Below are 18,675 nucleotides of genomic sequence, written 5' to 3'. Positions count from 1 at the left end.
GGCAATGTGTGTTGTGACGTAAAAGCAAGATGATATTTAAGGAAATTGGGAACGCTCACAACCCCTTTGTCGCATGGTAACTGCAATTTCCAAAGCTCCATCCTCGGGGGGGGTTTATGATCCAATAAAAAGACCTGAATCAACTTATCAATTCTCCCCAATAATATCTTGGAGGTTGGAAGGGGAACCATGCTAAGTATGTAGTTGATAAACAGGGCAGCCCTTCTCTTCAATGCATTTACCTTGCCCCACAAGGATAATGTTAGGGAATCCCATCTTGCTAAATCCAGTGTTCGTTTGTCGACAGCCACCTTCAAGTTCTCCATCATCATCCCATTCACATTACTTGCTAACCAAAAGCCCAGGTACAGCATTTTGTAACACCACCACCGGGATCTATGGGTCAAGTCAGATTTCAGACACGTGGGAGAGCAAGGCAAGACCATGGATTTGAGCCAGTTGATCTGACAGCAAAATAATGGACCATACCCATCTGATTCATTAGGGCTGAAGGTTCTGTAATAACCACTGTAGGTTGTTGGCATACAACCAAAGCTTCTGCATCACACCATTGAATTGGACTCTCATGATATAACATCTTTCCTGATAGTAATTTCTAGTGGTTCCAAAGCCCAAACAAATAAAGGTGAAAGAGAGCAGTCCTGCTGTGTTCCTCTTTCCAACTCAAATTTATCAGAACATATACCATTAGTCATCACTGCCGCGGAAGGTCCTGAATAAAATTGTTTAATCCAACCCACACACTCCGGCCCCAAGTTCATTTTCTCCAGTGTCATAAACAAGAAGGTGCAATTCACTCAATAAAACGCCTTCTCCACATCCAAAGAGGGGGCTGCTACTCCTGACTGTAACTTGCTGCCTTCTGTCAATGTCAATATCAACTGTTTCATATTTGTCACTGAATACCTCCCTTTTATAAAGCCTGTCTGATTGGGGTTCACCAATTTAGGTAGTAGTCCCTACAGTCTATATGCCAAAACCTTTGATAATATACTGGCTTATAGGGCTACAGCTCCCCATTGTAGTAGGTGTCATATCCTTTTTAAGCAGGATGAAATTGTGGCATGTTTCAATGAAATTGGAAGCGTACCTTTGTTTTAATACAATCTATTCATATCCCCCAATAGACTGAAAACACGGTCTGGCATTATCCTATAAAATTCCGCCGGAAGACCATCTGGGCCAGGGCATTTTCCCATGTTGATGCTATGTGCCACCTTTTTTAGTTAATCTAATAGAAAGTCAGAATCTAAAACATATTTTTCTTCTCCTGTCAGCATTGGTAGAGCCATCTCATCAAGATAATTTGCAGTGTCACCTCTGTTGTTAGAGACTCAGTGTAAAGGTTTTCATAATAATTTCTGAACTCATCATTGAACGTGGAAGGGTCGGAAAGTTATTCCCAGAATGTCTCTTACCATTGCAGATTGCTCTGCTCCTATTGGGAACTCTCGGACGATGTGCTATAGACGACTGCATTTCTCCTCCTCTTTGAAATATGCGGCTCTAGTCTTAAATGAGTTGTTCTGCCCTTTCACTTTACCATTTATTTAATTGATATTTTTCCTAATGAGATCCCTTTTTTCTCTTCATTTGGGAGTTCCATCAGATCCTTTTCCAAATTTGAAATTAAAATACCTAATTAATGCAACGACATAGCTTGGGTCGTCATCTTTTTGCTAGGTTCATTAAGACCCCACGCATAACACATTTGAACGTTTCCAATGCAATATCGGCACTGACTTAGCCGTTCCTATTGGATTCAATAAACCTTTTGGCCTCCTGTACAAGCAATTCTGTTAAACTCATCTTCCAGAACGGATGTGTTCATTTTCCAGGAATAAGTTCTTCTGGTCGAGTAGTATAGTGAAACCTAAATCCTGATAAGAGCATGGTCCAAAATGAGCATACTCTCAATCCCAACTGAAAGGAAATTCTGAGTGACGGTAACAGCGGTCAAAATGTTATCAATCAGTGAGTACACATCGTGTGCTCCGGAATGTAAACTGTATTCTCTTGCAGTAGGGTGTTCCACTCTCCAAATATCCATCAGATTTAATTCTGTCATTAAGGACTTAAGGGTTTCCCTATACATTTTATTTTCCCCTCAGACTCATTACTTCGGTCCAAGAAGAGGTCTAGGACCTCATTGAAATCCCCACCTAGTAATATGTCTTGAACACCAATATTTTGTAAGTGTTGGCCAACTTCCCCAAATAAATTACTATTCTCATTGGTGGGGGTATAAATGCTGCACAACACTAGAGTAGATTCTTGTAATTTCTTGACGATACCAGCCCCCCTTCCTTATCCTTATTTGAAGAGATGACCAAAACTGCTATATTTCTCTTGATCAAAATCATCAGCCCTCTTGAATTTGAAGTATAAGATGAATGCACTACCTGACCTACCCAACCCTTACACGTTGTTTAATCTTTATTGGATTATTAACCTCATTCACATTCCATGAGACTATGGACAATCTATCTCTTGGGGTTGGAGACCCATTCATATTGATATCCCCTCCAGAAAGTCTATCAAGCCGGAATACAAAATCTGGGAGAGGAATAAAACTCAAAAATCAAAACCAAAAACCTCAAAATAAACCTGCAAAAACACAACTGAGTCCAAACTAACTGCTGCAACAGTAAACCTATTTTAAAGAAACCTTCCTTTTTAGCAGTTCTCCTTTATCTTGGAGAACACAAATGTTTATAAATATATAAATAATTAAGTCATCTATGAATCATCAGTTTATCCAGAATAACCAATGTCACATAATATGTGAGAGTGTGCCAAGCCTACCCAATAGGTCCCCTATATTATATACCCATATTCAAGGGTGTTCCAAACCCCAAACCCCTCCAATGTACACAAACTTCCCTCAAGTGTGTCCGATGATATCAGACCATCAATATACCTATCAAAAGAAAAAGTACCTTCATTGAATATTAGTACGCGTGGATACCCCCAACAGCAGCTCTTTACTCGTGTGTTGCCAATGATCTTATGGACTGCCTGCTTAAGCCGCTGCAAATAAGCAGTGGTCAGAGAACCACCAGAGTCACTGACAACCGCAGAGGAAAGGACTTCAAGGAGTCGTAGGATGTCAATGCGTCATGAGGACAGAAGGGGAATATATCGGCAAATGAGTGTCATGCGTCCAAGGCACTGGAGCGAATGGACTAACACTGTGCAATTCGAAGGGAGATCCAAAAGTAAGCATATTCATAGAGTAAAAAGTAGTCTGTTAAACTGTACAGTCATGTGGCACTATTTTGGTAACATTGTGTGAAGATAAATAACATTAATTTTAAAAAAATGGGGGGACTATAACATAATATAAATATAGAGGAAGTGACTATACGTGGTGTGGGGGGCTCACATTGAAGAAGAAGATATATCCATTCCTCTAATCCAATCCAATACCTCTTTGGGATCTTCAGTGCTACTGGTTCCTTTGGGTAAAAATAATGAGTATTGCAGGTTTTACCAGAATCACTTTGATTTTCCTCTATTTTGCCAGATGTTTGGCTTCTCCGAAGGCTTTCCTCATTAAGACCACCTCTTTTGGGAAATCCGGAATATGACTAGGGTCTTACTTCTGTACATTACATGCCTACTTTCTCTCACAACTTTAACAACTCTTTCTTTGGCATCCACTCTTATAAACACTATCACAATTTGGTGAAATCTGTTTGGAATACATTTGCCAACTCTGTAAGTAAAATACAAGTCTGCAGATTTGAAGGTGCCTGGACCATATAACTCAGAGAAAACTTGTAACACCTATTCATCAATGTTGTTATCCATATCCCCTCTTTCATCCAGGTCCACCAACTGTAAGTTGAGATGTCTTCTTTTCATGTCCAACTCTGTGTTTTTCACCTGTATCCGCGATAGCTCACTTTCATATCCTTTTAAGCCCTGAAACTGCCTGACATATCAGATGCCAATCCCCCAGTATCCTTCTCAAACTTGTTTACTCTGCCCTCCAGTTGGGAGACCTTCAACATGAGATCCGACAGAGATGATTTAATGTCATCTACATCTTGTGACACCTTCAACAGAGGGGTATAAATGTCCTTCGAACCCGGGGTTTCCTCCATCTCGGTCTTGGATTTTTTTGGAATAGGGTTATCATCTGAATCAATTGTCTTTTTGCTTACTGTGATGCTCATTATCTCTGAAGATATCTATAGTGATGTGATGCTTGAGCTAAATTATGGCGCTGGTGCGCAGTGCATTCGGGGGGCACTCAGAACCATAATGGATATTTATTCCATGTCTCAGTGGAAGCTGCACTTGTACACAGATTTTCAGCTTGGTTAGCAGGATTTCTCTGAAAAACATGTTTTCAACATTATTCGTTGATTGTGTTGGTCTGTGTAGCTCATCCAAGGACACAGAGCTCGGAGAGGCTAGCATACACAGGTGCCGGCTGGTACCCGATAAGGTTTGTTATGCCCCGTGCCAACGTTGAAGATGAGTTATGGAATTGTTTTCCGTGGTGCTTTAGCAGAGGGAAGAGCTTTGGTCCTTGGGGTTACCGTTGGTCGACCCAGCCGGCAACCAACGGTCGCTCATCAATGCGCAAGCGCTAATACCAGAAGGTTCGAGAAATGTCCACCCCTTTTGAGGAGGGCATATAATGCGGGGCTCTGGGAAGGTCAGGCGGGGAAAAACACAGTCGGAGGGGGGACGCCTTGTTCCAAAATACCCGTGGGCTGTTGTGCTCTCAGCCTGGCTGTTACCGGGGTCTTCCAGCCGCTTCTGGCGAGATGAGGAATTCAGTTACCTCCATGGTGATGTATTCTTGTTAGCTTATTATCTTTTCTGTGATTTATATCTGTGTTATCACCTATGGCTTTATGTATGTTTAACTATGAATAAATAGCCATATAAGAGCACTTATCCTCTAACTGCGTGTGTGGGTGTGAGTCATTGCTTTCGTCTACCTGCGTTCAAAGTATTTGCTCTGCAAATGTACTGGTGATAAATAACTGTCTGTGCACTCTTGGCGAGCAATACAAGTGAGGAGGACAGGAGTTCCTGGCTTAAGCTGCCGCTTGGTCTGCTAACATTCCAGAATCCTACTGCAGACTTTCTAACTTTGACAAATGTTTTGTGGGAATCCTGTGACTTGAATTGTTAAGTACAACTGAAGCAGAGTGCTTGAGGCACAGCAGGCAGTAAAATTAGTATTTTTTGCTACATATATAATCCTGATTTGTTTTTCCCTCTTTGGAATTTTACCTGCTAAAACTAGATTTACCCTTTACAGGCATCATCTGAAAAATGCCTGCGTTGTTACTGCTGATCTGTAAAATAAATCAAAGACATAAAAAGTGTGGCGCGCAAATGCATACTGTCTCAGTAAAATATTACTCCTGCTTTTTTTTCCTTTATTGGAGCATTATGTTAGTGTCATTTTCCAATGTGCTGCTGGGCCAGGCTGAAGATTCTCCAGATTTGGTATTATCAACGACCCTGCCTTACTCAGTTGGGCTCCTGATTCACCATGTTAAATGAAACACAGTGTGGCTAACTTCCTTCCTCTGCATGCTGCTTCAAAAAAGATAATGGACACTGCTCTTTTGACACTGGTAATCAGTCAATCTATAACCTAATTTGCTGTGGCCTAAACATCAATTTCATACCATAGTTAGAAAAAACATTTTAAAATGTTAGATTTCGGTTTTTAGTCTTTTCATGCAGCTAAATGGGAGTAGACAATTCCCTGTACCCTCTTCAATGACCCATCCACTCTCACAGTCTGTTCTTGCCCTGGCCACTGCTTCTCTTTACCCCCCATACACCCATCTCTCTCCTTTCATACATGTTCAGATATTGTGTGCTCCTTTAGGCAACTACAATAACAGTGAGTTGGCTTCAAGTTCTACTTGTAACATGGATACGGAACACCCTTTCTCCATCCGGTCCCCTTCTAACCCCAGGTTGCCCGATACCACTCCTTCTTTGAGATTAAATTGTTACATATTAAAATTTAAACAAAAAGAAATGTTATACTTTACAACTGTAACAATATTTTATCTTAGGGGACAATCAAGAGATCATTTTACTGCATACCAATTGTGATTTTTTCTACAGCCAGGATCTGTAATACAAGTCCTGTGGCTTTGCTGGTTATTGCAGTTGTAGACTAAAATATTTGCAGAGTGAAAGGTTGCGGACTCCTGCTCTAGAGTATGGAATCAAGCAAATATTAGGCAAATGGGTTGATCATCTTACTGGATTTATTAAAACACAGGAGAGTTAATTTGCCAAGAAATCCTGGTATGCTGCTTAGGATAGGGGCTGGAAACCCAGACCAGGCAAAATAAAAATTACTCACTATTGTGACTAGAGTACTCACAGTCCTTAGTCCCCATTCCTCCATCCTTGTGGGGCGTCCCCTGGCACAGGGACAGTACAGGAACCATTTGGCAGCAAATACATTTTCTTCCCCTTAAAATTTGGCATAGTGTGTGGGGGTACAGCCTTGGGCGTAGACACGCCTCCCAGCCCCGCCCTCCGGCGCCTCACTTCAGTTCCCTCCCTTTTTACACATCAGATGCTAGTAAACCTGGCTAAACCTTTTTAGAGTTTGATCTACCAGCAGGGGCTGCAGGGTGGGACATATGGAGAAAAGGGAACAAAGGACTATGAGTATTCTAGTCATTATGGTAACTTGTATTACTCATATGTTCCATCCCCTTTCCTCCATCCATGTGGATGATTCCACTGAAAAACTTCAATAGGGTGGAGACTGGAACTTAACTAGAGGCAAAGAGGTTCTTGAGAACTGCCTGTCCAAACTCTGTGTCCCTCCTGGAGTTGGTGTCTAAGGTGTAGCGCCTGCAAAAAGCTGAAGTTTTGGTCCACATTGCCGACGTGCTGATCACTTCCCAGGAGGCATATCTCTGGAAAGCCACTGACTTAGCCTTGGCCCTCACCGCATGTGCATGAATAACAGTGGGAACCTTTTTTGTGCATTGCTGTATAAGTCGCCGAAATGGCCACCACCATCCACCTGGCAATGGAGGCCTTGGTCACCTGAGTATCTGGGACGGTGCTGCCAAATGTGACGAACAGCGACTCCGATTTCCTGAACTGTCTTGACCGCGAGTGGTAGAACTTAAGCCCCCTCTACAGATCAAAAGAGTGCAACAATCTCTCTATCTTGGATTGGGGATTAGGGAAAAACACTAGTAAACAGATTTCCTGGTTCAGATGAAAGAGAGAGACTACCATGGGTAAGACCACCTTATCGTTGTGGAACACTGTGAAAGGTTTGAATGCGGACAGTGCCGCAAGTTCACTAATTTGATGCATGGATGTTAGCGCTACTAGCATCAACTGAAGCGACAGGCTCGAACAGCTTGCGCTGGAGGGATGATAATACCACATTCAGGACCCAGATGAGGCCTGTGCACAGGCGGCAAACCATCTAGATAATCACTAGATAATCACTTGAGGTACACCTTGACCACAGGGTTTGCTGCTGAGAAGAGGCCTTCCTCCGCGTTCTAGTAAGCACCTAAGGCCACCAAGTACATGCAGCAAGTGTCTACCTGAACCCCTGACTGGGCCAGATGGGCAGAGAATGAGAGCACATTATCTAAACATTATCAAAAGAGCAAATGAGGGGGTCCACCCCTTTCTCAAGAGACCAATAACAGAAGCTGGTACACTTACTCTTACATTGCTCCCCGGTTGGAGCCTTCCTGGCCTCCTAGCTACTAAGCTAATAGGCCTGGATCCAGATGTTCCATTGTTGCCTGTTGCTGTGTAAGAAATCCCTGTGTTTTGAACTGCAGGAGATCTGAGAACCATGCCCTGGAGGGCCCCTGAGGAGATATCAGAATTAGCCTGCAACCCGCCGAGTTCCAGAAATTGCGAAGGAGCCTCTGGAGTAATGGAGGGGGAGGGAAGGCATAACAGTTGTGGTTGTTCCAACTGATCTGAAATGCATCCCCTAACAATCCCTGACCCTCGCCCGCTCATGATGCAAATAGGCGGCCGTTGAAGTTCTCCTAGGAAGCAAGTAGATCGAAAGCCGGACTGACCATCTCTGCAAGAGAGTGGAGTCAGGGAGCTGTTGTGCAATTCCCATTCATAGGTCTTGGATTCCAATCTGCTTAATCTGCCCGCCTCGACATTGCTGTCCCCTGGGAGGGGGACCGCCTTGATCCAGATGCCGTGTGTCAAAGCTCATTCCCAGATGATGACTGCCTCCATGTAGAGCAACTGGGATCTGCCCCCCTCCCCCTGTTTGTTCAGGTAAAACCTAATAGTTGAATTGGCGGTTTTGACCAAGACTGCTTTGTCCCTGATCATAGGCAGAAAAGCTTTGAGTTCTAAGCCTACTTCCCTGAGTTCCAGCAAAATGATGTGGGAACGTGCCCCCAGCTTGGACCATGACACGTGAATGGAATGGGCGTTCAGGGAGGCCCTCATTCTTGGAGGGATGAATCTGTTGTCAATGCCATCGAGGGCTTGGGGGTGTTAATGGAGCCCCCACTGCAACTTTGATGTGAACGATCCACCATTGTAGATCCGGGTGAAGCAAAGGTGGAATAGAAAGCCTGTCCGACTGCGACCCAGTCTGAAAAGGCCAGCCACCATGTTCATCAGTTTGGCGAATACCAGAGGGGCAGAATTCAGGCCAAACGGCAACACCTTGTACTGAAAGAGATGCTTCATTTTCATAAACCACAGAAATGACCTGTGCGGTTTGAAGATCGGGTCAAGCAGATACGCACCTTTTAGGTCTAAGGAACATATGCCGTTTCCTGCACATAATGGCTGTGCTATCTGGGCTGGTGGTACCATCTTGAAGCATCCGAGGGGAGGGAGAGATTGAGGAAAGAGAGCCAGAACTATCCTCAGGTCTGCCTGGTTGATCTTGGGTACTGCAAAAATTCGGGAATAGTAACCAGAGCCCGTTTCCTGAAGGGTCACTGTCTCCACTGCCTGCCTGCTCCAAAGTTGCAATATCTCCCTCTTCAAGGATGGAGAGCCGATCTGCAGCAGGGGAGGGGAATAAAATGGAGGGTTTGGGAGGAGAAGACTGAACCCAGTGGAGACCACCGAAAGGATTCAGGCACTCTCGAAAGAACACTTTCATCTGTCCAGAAATTGAGTCAGCCGACCCCCAACAGGAGTGCTGTGGTCCCCAACCCGTACCTCATTGCTTCTTGTTATCAGAGGGAGGTGCAGAGGAGGGGGAGCGGAAAAACCCCCTTGTAGTGCTCTGATGCTTGCATCTGTGTGAGCTAGGAGACCTGTCTGGTTGATGGGCCCTCCTATCCTGAAATCCCATGAATCTGCAAAAAGCTCAAGGCTTGTGGTTCGACCTGCCCTGGTTCTGGGAGAAAGGCTTGGTACCTGACTTGGTCAAAATAACAAACAACTTAGCCATTTGAGTAGACGTCGTCTTCTTTGCAAGCTCGCCGTCCATGGATGAGTGGAACAACTCTGACGCCTCAAAGGGCAGGTTGAGTATCCTATCCGGGATATCTGAAGAGAACCTGGTTGCATGCATCCTGTTCAGAGGGGGCGGTTGGGCGGCAGCATTTGAGGAACCACATCCCTGATAAGGTCCTTGAGATACCCTGCCATTTGTTGCGATTTCATGAGGATCAGGAAACACTTGAAGAAACTGTCCTCGCAAGCAGCCTGTATGGCTGCGGTTCAGCCCTCTGAGGCGCTAGAACTTCTGGCCGGCTTGCCGTATCTGGGAACCGGCATACGATAACCAAATGGTTGGCTGGTATACACATACCCCTGGGGAGACCAGTCACTCGAAGGCTGAGGACTACTGACACCACCTCTGGAGAGGGGGCTGCTACCCCCTTGCATGGCCCACTTGGATGGCCTACCTTCCCTGTTTGTGTTGACCTCCAGCCGCATCAGCTCTGGCATGTGTTTGGCCACCATTTTGTGGACCATTACCACGTCTTGAGGAATGCGCAGGAAGTCAGAGTCTGGCGCCTGACCCTTAATCGTGGTAGAGCGCCCTGGTCTTTTGTGGCTTGGTTCCTTAGATTTAGCACTAACCTCGGTGGGAGCTGCGGTAGAAATACTGCCTTCAGTTGTACAACTGGTAGTCAGTTTCTCACTTCCCGACCTGGACTGGTAGTCTTATTGCCGAGTGCCGGCACCTCAGGCTTACGCCTGGCAGTAGAGGCCGAGGGCTCCTGAAACATAGGTGCAGTAGAAGAGCTGGATAGCCCCTTCGTGCTGGGCCCGGGAGGGCTGCTGCCCCTCTCAGCCTGTGCACCAATAGCTCCAAGAGCCTCAGGCATGTCATCGATATAAGGGTCCGAGGGACCCCTCCCAGCTGACCGAAACCCCCGGGAAGGAGTTGCCATGCTGGGGTGCCTTATTAAACAAGGGACCTACCTTGTTGTGCCTCCAAGACCTTCACAAAAAGTCCTTCAGATGACCTGGCAGAGACGTGTTTGAGACCTCCCTCCACAGAGACAAGCGATTCCTAAGAGAATGTGGAGCAAGGGCGCTGCACGCCCCGCACACGTCCCACCGGTGATCGGGCCCCAGACACTCAAGGCAAAGTCCAATGCCAGGAAGGAGCGGTCAATCAAGGCGCACCTGGTAAAGCCTCCCATGACCGACATGCGCCGGGGGAGGGAAGACACCGAAGCGTGGTGAATAGCATGAAAGAAAAAAAACAGGGAAACACAAAATATAATGCCCTTAACACCTGCCGGGTCCTTCACCACACCCCCTAGTGAGAGAGGAAATTGAGATATCAAGCAAGAGAGAAAGTGACAGGAAAGTGACAGAGAAAGATAAAGAGGGGTATCTACAAAGAGAAAAATGTGAAAAGGTAGTTGAAGCGATAAAAGGGGGAGACAGACCATGGAACTGAAGGAAAGACACAGAATGAGATAGACTTGCATTGAAAGAGACTGAGACACTAAGTGGGAGACATAGACTGAGAAGACTAAGACTCAGAAGACTGAAATCAGACGGAGAGAGGCAAACTAAGACTGACTGATGCTGAGAACTCAGACTCTGTTACATGCAGTTATGTGGGCTTTGCACTGTGGGGCCGCCAATCAATACACAGGGAGGACGACACAAGCTCACTAGAGCATGCCCTCAAATCCACATTGCCCTATGTACCCATCTACATAGACACATGGCGCACAACTAAGGGGGGCGCCATCAGGGTGTGATGGTTCCCACTGCTGCAGTCTTCAGCCAGAGCAGGTAGTAGTGCATAGTATGCATTGCACTTTTCTTTTTCTTTTTAATATTGCTTGCGTCAAGGAAGAAATCATGGTGAGCAGTAGCAATAGGGAACATTCTTCCATCCTCCTAATTGGCATTCATTTAGTAAGGCAACCCCTTGATGGCTTATATGGCAGAAAGCACAAAAAATAAGAAGTACAGCGGCCAAGGCATTGGTATTTGCAAAGTCAACCAAATATTATCATTCTCAAAGACCGTTCCACCCTCTCTTTCCCTGTAGCATTGCTTTGGCTATAGAGTGGTGCATCAAAACCTGAAAATGGGTGTGCAGTACAACTCTACAAAAGACATCAAGTGTTGTTGTCTGGGGGTGAGGTGGGCGGGTGAGGATGGGAAGGAGGAGAGAATGGTTCTTGTTTTCTGTTTAGCATGTTGCAAAACTCAAAGTTTTCAACAACAAAAAAAAAGACATCCAAGTGCATGTTCACTGCTAAAAGTATGATTTTGTTTGACTAAAAGTTGCAGTAAGTGCTTAGGGAAAATGAACTGGGGGGCTCCACTGTCACCACAATGCATGATAGGATACTAGTGCAGCTTTAATGCCTTAGAGTTTGTTGCCTTACTGAATTTCAGTAAGGACGCAATAGCCTCTGTACGCTCCTTTCTGGAGAATTGATCCGCTAGGGTCTGAGTGCCATCGCAGAGGCGAGCCCAGCCCCACTGCCATATGGTATGCCTCAGGGCGCATGTTTGTCACCTTCTTTGTACATCAGGTGTACTGCCCCCTTGTTCCAAATATTAGAAAGCAAGGACATATATTTCTCCAACTACGCAGACAATACACAGTGTATCATCCCTTTAACTGGGATTCATAGGGATGATAGGTTTGCTACCAACAAGATATATGATCTCATTCAGCACTGGATGAGGGAAAGTGGGCTCGCGCTAAATAATGATAAAACTGAACTCATGATCATCAGGAGTAGCCCCAGAATATTAAAATTGGGAGGTGAATACCTCGAGTTTCAAATAAAGTACAAAATTGCTACAAAACAGAAGATCAAAACCCTCGGAGTATTCCTTGACCAAAACCTGAATATGAAAGTGCAAATTAACAGCCTTGTGGCAACATCTTCCTATTTTTTCAGGCTACTCTCCCACATCCGTCCATATCTTGCCAAAAAGAGCTGCGAGACTGTCGCGAAAGCCATCATAGGCTCTCAGATAGATTATCGTAGTAGCCTTCTGACAGGAGTCAACAAAAGTGAAATTGCAAGACTCCAAGTAACAAAAACAGTGTTATTAGAGTTATAGTAGGGCTGAAAAAATACAAACAAGTCTCAGAGGCTCGGAAGGGCTTACACTGGCTCCCTGTGCATGCTAGAATACACTTCTGACTGCTAACAATATGATATGATATATGATATGGCATTTACACAAGTGTTTCAAGGCACAACACAGTAAGGGAGGGGGAACAGAGGGAAGACAGAGACAGCAATCCTACTAGGCCAGGTGTCATTCAGATCGCGGAAGTGCGGGGAAAGAGGAAAAGTGCGTAGTGGGAGGGGTGGTGGGGACAGTGCAGTACATGGGGTAATAGAATAAATAACAATACGAGAAGAAGGGCCAGATGGTGGCAAGTGCAAGGGTAAGTGCAGACATCAGGTGTCCAGTGCTGGTGGGGGACTGTAGGGATACAGAAAACAGTCCCCAAGTGCGGGAGTTGCCAGCACAGCAGTGCAGGTGTGTAACTGGCAGGGGAGGGGACTTGGGCCCGAGATCAGAGGGTGGCCAGGTGACCAGTAAAGTTTCAACGAGGAGTTCAGCAGGGGAGAGGAGGAGAGAAAGCAGAAACAAAGAGGAAAGTCTTGAGGTGCTTCCGGAACCGGAGATGGTTCTCCTCAAGTTTGAGGGAGGCAGGGAGGCTGTTCCAGAGGGAGGACCCAGCGGAGGAAAGCGATCTACAACCAACTTGCTGCTTGGAGAAGCGTCTGACCCTGAGGGAGTTGGAGGCGGATGAGCGAAGAGCTCGAGCAGGAAGATATTTAGGGAGAGAGAGTTGAATATATTGAGGCCCCAGAAGGTCTTGAGGACAATGCAGAGGGTTTTAAACTTAATCCTCGCAGCAACTGGGAGCCAGTGTAGAGATTTCAGTCCTGGAGAGATACGATACCTGGGCTTGAGGCCAAGGACAAGTCTCGCAGTCCTATTCTGGATGAGTTGCAGAGGGCGGTGAGTGGAAGCAGGCAGATTTGGAAAGAGGCTGTTGCAATAGTCCAGCCTAGAGAGAACGAACCAGAGCTCTGGAGACAGTGAACTTCTGGGGGAAGGAGAGGAAGGGAAGAATACCTCAGAGGAGGTGCAGCTGGTCGTGTCACTTCTTAGAGATGTCAGAGATGTGAGTAGAGAAGGAGAGTGTGGAGTCAGAGATAACCCCAAGGTTTTTAGCCTCGCAGGTGGGAGCTGGAAGAGGGCCAAGAGAGGCCGACCAGAAAGTGACAGGAAAGGAGGGAGCGGGTGTGCTGATGAGGAGAATCTCAGTCTTACTGGCATTGAGGCAGAGGGCATTGGCGGCACACCACTCCTGGATAGCAGACAGACAGTCAGAGATGAGAGACGGAGACAAGGTGGCTGAGGGTAGCTTGAAGATGAGCCGAGTGTCATCTGCATAGCACTGAAAGTTGGGGAAGAGAGTGGCAATGCAGTGGGCAAGAAGTGCCAGGTATTCGTTGAACAGCCAGGGAACGAGGTTAGTACCTGGGGGACACCAATGGTAGAGTTTGAGATAGAGGAGAGGAAGGACCCAAGTTGGACCTGGGAGGGTCGATCAGAGAGCAAAGAAGTCAGCCACGCCAGGGCCTGAAAGTTGATACCCAGGTTATCAACGAGACGGTTGAGCAGGACGGTGTAGTTGACTGTGTCAACTGCAGAAGAGCGATCAAGTAAGATGAGGACACAGTGGGTGTTGGAATCAAGGTTGGAAAGCAGGTCTTCACGGATGTTCAGGAGAGCAGTTTCCGTGCTTCTGGCAGCTCTGAAGCCAGACTGATGGTCATGGATACAACCAACAGATTCAGTGTGAAGATTAAGCTGGGAGATGGCCAGTTTTTCCAGGAGTTTGCCCAGGAAGGGAGTGATGGAGATTGGGCGATAGTTAGCCGGGCAGGGCGGGTCGGCGGACGGTTTCTTAAGAAGAGGGTTTACAAGTGAGTGCTTTAGGGGGGGGGGGTGGCAAGACTCCAGTGGCGAAGGAGTGGTTGCAGAAGTCAGCCAGGGCAGGAGCCAGGGAGTCAATGTGGTCCAAAAAGGGATGAACCTGTTTTGATGAGACTTTCATAGATCGGACTTGTCTAGAAACCGTGTCTGGGGAGAACAGGGGAAAGGCATAGAAGGCGGGAGTAGAGGTGGCCAAAGAAGGGCCAGAGGAAGAGCATGGAGTAGAGGGGGGAGAGGAAGAGAGAGAGAGGACATGATGTCCTGAGTTTTAGAGATGAAATGAGAAGCCAGAGCCGTGCAGAGGGCCAGGAAGGGACAGGAGGGGTAGAGACTGCAGCAGGATTGGCCGGTTCTAATAGTGTATAAATGCCTGGAGGGCTCAAATCCATACAACTTGGCAGAAAGTTTAACCAAGAAGCCCATTGTTAAACATCCGAGATCAGAAAACACCAACATGCTTGTTGTGCTAAGAGCCAAGTTATCCCAAGTCAATAAAAGTGTGTTTTGTATTCCAGTGCCCAGACCTTGGAACTCTATCCTGCCAGATCTCAGAAGTATAAAATCTTTAAGCGTTTTCAAGAAGAAACTGAAGGCCTTGCTCTTTAAGTAATCCAGAGATATAGCTAGCCCTCCCCTGCCTGGATTTCAGGAACTGCCCGGTAGAGAATGTTTGGTTTTATGTTGCATGCCTTGTTTTTCATTCTTGGTAGGATTTTCTCCTCCAGCGCCCGTATGCCTCTGGGCCTTTCTGGGTTGCACTGTATAAATAAATTAAAGTAAAGTAAAAGGTCTCTTTTGCGATGTTTACATTTAGTAGTTTTATTGTTCTATTTTTTCTAAGGGGCACAGAATGTTATTTTGTAAGGTGCTATGAGGTGATTGTGCTTGGTAGTGGCACCTTAAAAACCCAAATAAATAAAAATATATATGCATGTATAAAAGTAGAAAATGTCTTTATTTGGAGGAACTGTATACAAAGACAAATTAAAAGGTAACCAGATATGCATCAAATCTATATTTTTTTTAAAATGGTTTTGAGATTAAAAAATAAATGTGAAGAAATGTGTCCCAAGATCAAACCTGAAGGCGAGCTATTAGGGTTTATGAATATTCATGAAGATCCCATAATGGAGAAATAAAAGGCTCAATTGTCTCTTTTCCATGTTTTGAAAAACATGCCACCCAAAACTACTGTTGCTAGCTATTCTTACTTGGCCTTGTTAATGCAGTTCAGAAGAGGACAAATTGTGTGTTCATTTGGCAAGTAACCACAAATGTTTTAAAGGTGGCGAGCTTGTAGGGGGATGGTGGCTGCTCTTACAAACACTTATGCAGTTATCCACTCATGCTCAAGTATCATTGTAGCAACATCTAAGTGTGGTCACTGGTGGCATTGTGAAGCATGTGGTTAATTGCCCACTGGATCAGAGAGTGGTTCTTTTAACTACTATTCTTGTTTGCTCTAATGGCAGATGTGGAGACAGCATTGTTGACCCTTGGATGGACAGAGCATGTACAGAGAAAAAGGTTGAAAATAGTCATTAAATAACATGTTGGCCATGTGTGGGAGGAAGCAATATCCCACACATCACAAGGACCACGTCTTGCTGAACCACTGTTAAGTCCAACAAGTTTTCCGTTTTTGTCACAGTATTGGGAAGAACCAAATCAAAGGATTTACATGTTCAAAATAATCTAATGGATCATATGGCTGCAATTCAGAAAGGGGTGGGGAGATTCAAAATAGAGCTAGAAAAGACAGTACTGGGCTGTCACAACATTGTAGCCAACAAAAACATTGAGAGTTTAACAAAACATGATCCAACAGAACTACCCTGTCAATTTAATTAAACAAAAATGTTCTTAACCCCTTTACTCACTTTGGGTTTGTCACAGTTTGATCTTTCAAAAATGTGAAATAGTTGGAGATGTTTCGATCATAGGGCAGCCAGCCGTGGGTTCCAATGATACATTTCTGGCTCACAGTCACCTGGAAGAGAACATTTAAGAAAGCAATCAAGTGGAGAGTTATACTGTCCGCGCATTCAGTGAATGCTTCTTGTTTCAACAAATCCATTAATCTGAGCACAAGACAAGTCTAATAGATTCTGAGAAGGACAACTCGACAGGTATTTTTCTGGACTTTTCAATATTTGGGGTACCCAAAGAAAAAATGTTTTATTAATATGACTTAGATGCTGAGCGATGGAAGATTTTGGCATATCACTAAATGTAATCAGAGGTTTGTGCTTTAACTGCTTTTAATAAAGATGAAATTATAATGACTATTGTAATAAATAAACAGTTTAGTGAAATGTATATTTTGAACATAATAAATCATAATGTACTTTAAAACAATTAAATGCATCAAATTCAAGGGCTCTGAATGACTGTTGTTTTTCACCCATTACTCCTGCCCTCCTTGAGTGCTTTGAAAACCTTGTCTTGTGTAAAGGCGCTATATAAATAAACATTAACATAACATAATATCATATACATGTGGAACATTGATTTACTTGAGCTTTGTTGGTCAAGTGCATCTTGCTTAAAGAAAAATAATAGGGGAAGGAAGAAGCTGACTTTACTGTTGAATATAAGTATTGTTGCATACTATGCATAGGCCTGTGTTGAATGCTTTACAAACCAAGGCATGCTATTAGCCTGAACCTATCTAATCTACTTGCTATTGCATTGAATGCTGTTGAACATATTTGAGGTGGAAAAAACACAGCAAGCTTTGCTAAACACTGATTTGAAAAGTGTCTTTTTAAATGCTTTGCCATTTTATAAATGATGGGGCACTCCGCTGTAATTGCTGCATTTTTTATTTTAAAACAATGTGTTCACAGACTGAAAACATAATTGGTCCCAATTTTCACATCCGAGACTCTAGGCAAACTATACAAAACTTTAGACTTTTATTTAATTTGGGAACGTGGTCTATTTGTACTTTAATAAATGAATGTGTAGTGCACCGACTCGTTTACAAAGCAAAGCAAATTAGTTTAAACAAAGTAATTGAAAATAGAAAATAATTCATTGCATAATGTGGCTTCAAGTTTAATACAATGTAAATGAATGTACATTTCTTGGGAGTACGTCCTTGAACAATGAACAAAACACATTTAAAGTTAGCTGTAATTCCCCATTAAACAGATACACATTGAGCTATTTCTTTTTAGATCAGCCATTTTCTCAATGCAAATACATGGAGATAAAAATAGATTGATTCACAAATGTTAAGCCTATGAAGTAAACAGATAATTGGCTATGATTATGTTGGAGAAAACTTTAGATCAGTCTCTGACATCATCATGATTGACATGTGCAGAGTAATTATTGCAAATCAATGTAGTGTATAGGAAACAAACCTCCCAGTAGGTTTTAGTTTTCATGGTTGGGCAGGCTAACCTATCGGCTGGCTCAATTTTTGGAGGCGTCTACAGATCATAATTGTCATTTTTGAAAATCTATTGCAAGTCTATGGAAAACGGGCACTCCAACAGTTTAAAAGATTAAGACTAGGGATTAAAACACTAACGCCCACAAAAGTCAGGATTGCCTGAAAAGGAAACACTGGGGTTTTGAAATCAGCTTTAGACTGTAAAGTAGGCTCTAAAACAGAGCTGACACACAGAGTTCCTGAGGTATCCTGGTGGGCAGATGCCAAGCGGGGCAGAGCTGGACTGATTGGGTAAGAGGAAGCAAGCAGCTGTACAATCACCACAACAGAGACAATCTGCATAAAGGCCTAAAAAGTGACACTTTGCCAAGTTCACAGAATTCAACATTTTTTTCTGCTTCTATATTTAATGGGATGAGATATGCCATTTTTACCACCTATTTTCCTTTCCATTTTCTTGCATCCATACTAAAGATCATAATATTTTTTTGTTACGCCAGTGTACAACTATTCCCTACAACAGGGGCCTGCAACCTTTGGCTCTCCTGGGGCCAGATTACAGAAACTTTGCACCGGTGCAAGTGCAAGTTTGCACAGTATTAGCACTAGGGCAAAGCTTGCCCTATTTAAAAATAATTCTGAGAAAATCTCTGTGCCATGGCAAGTGCAATTGGGAATGTTAATAGAACCAGGGCAAAAATTGCCCTGGCGCAAAAAATATACATTTTTAATTGCCCTAGTGCTAATACCAATCCATATTAGAACTAGGGCAAACGTTGGCCTGGTGCAAAAATGTGTTCAAAATGTATCTTTTG

General features: G+C 44.3%; 1 protein-coding gene across 3 annotated transcripts in view; it reads right to left on the bottom strand.

Annotated features, from left to right (window-relative positions):
• The window catches only part of NBEAL1 (neurobeachin like 1), a 2,018,929-nt gene that overhangs the window by 114,001 nt on the left and 1,886,253 nt on the right, over positions 1–18,675 (bottom strand). For all 3 annotated transcript variants that reach the window (XM_069615520.1, XM_069615521.1, XM_069615522.1), the window contains one exon: positions 16,338–16,447. In XM_069615520.1, the coding sequence (XP_069471621.1) occupies positions 16,338–16,447 (110 nt within the window). The remainder of the gene's footprint in view (positions 1–16,337; positions 16,448–18,675) is intronic.

Source organism: Ambystoma mexicanum, chromosome 9, assembly GCF_040938575.1.
Source record: "Ambystoma mexicanum isolate Mex_15411 chromosome 9, UKY_AmexF1_1, whole genome shotgun sequence".
Taxonomy (NCBI): domain Eukaryota; kingdom Metazoa; phylum Chordata; class Amphibia; order Caudata; family Ambystomatidae; genus Ambystoma; species Ambystoma mexicanum.
This window is presented reverse-complemented; position numbering and strand designations above follow the sequence as displayed.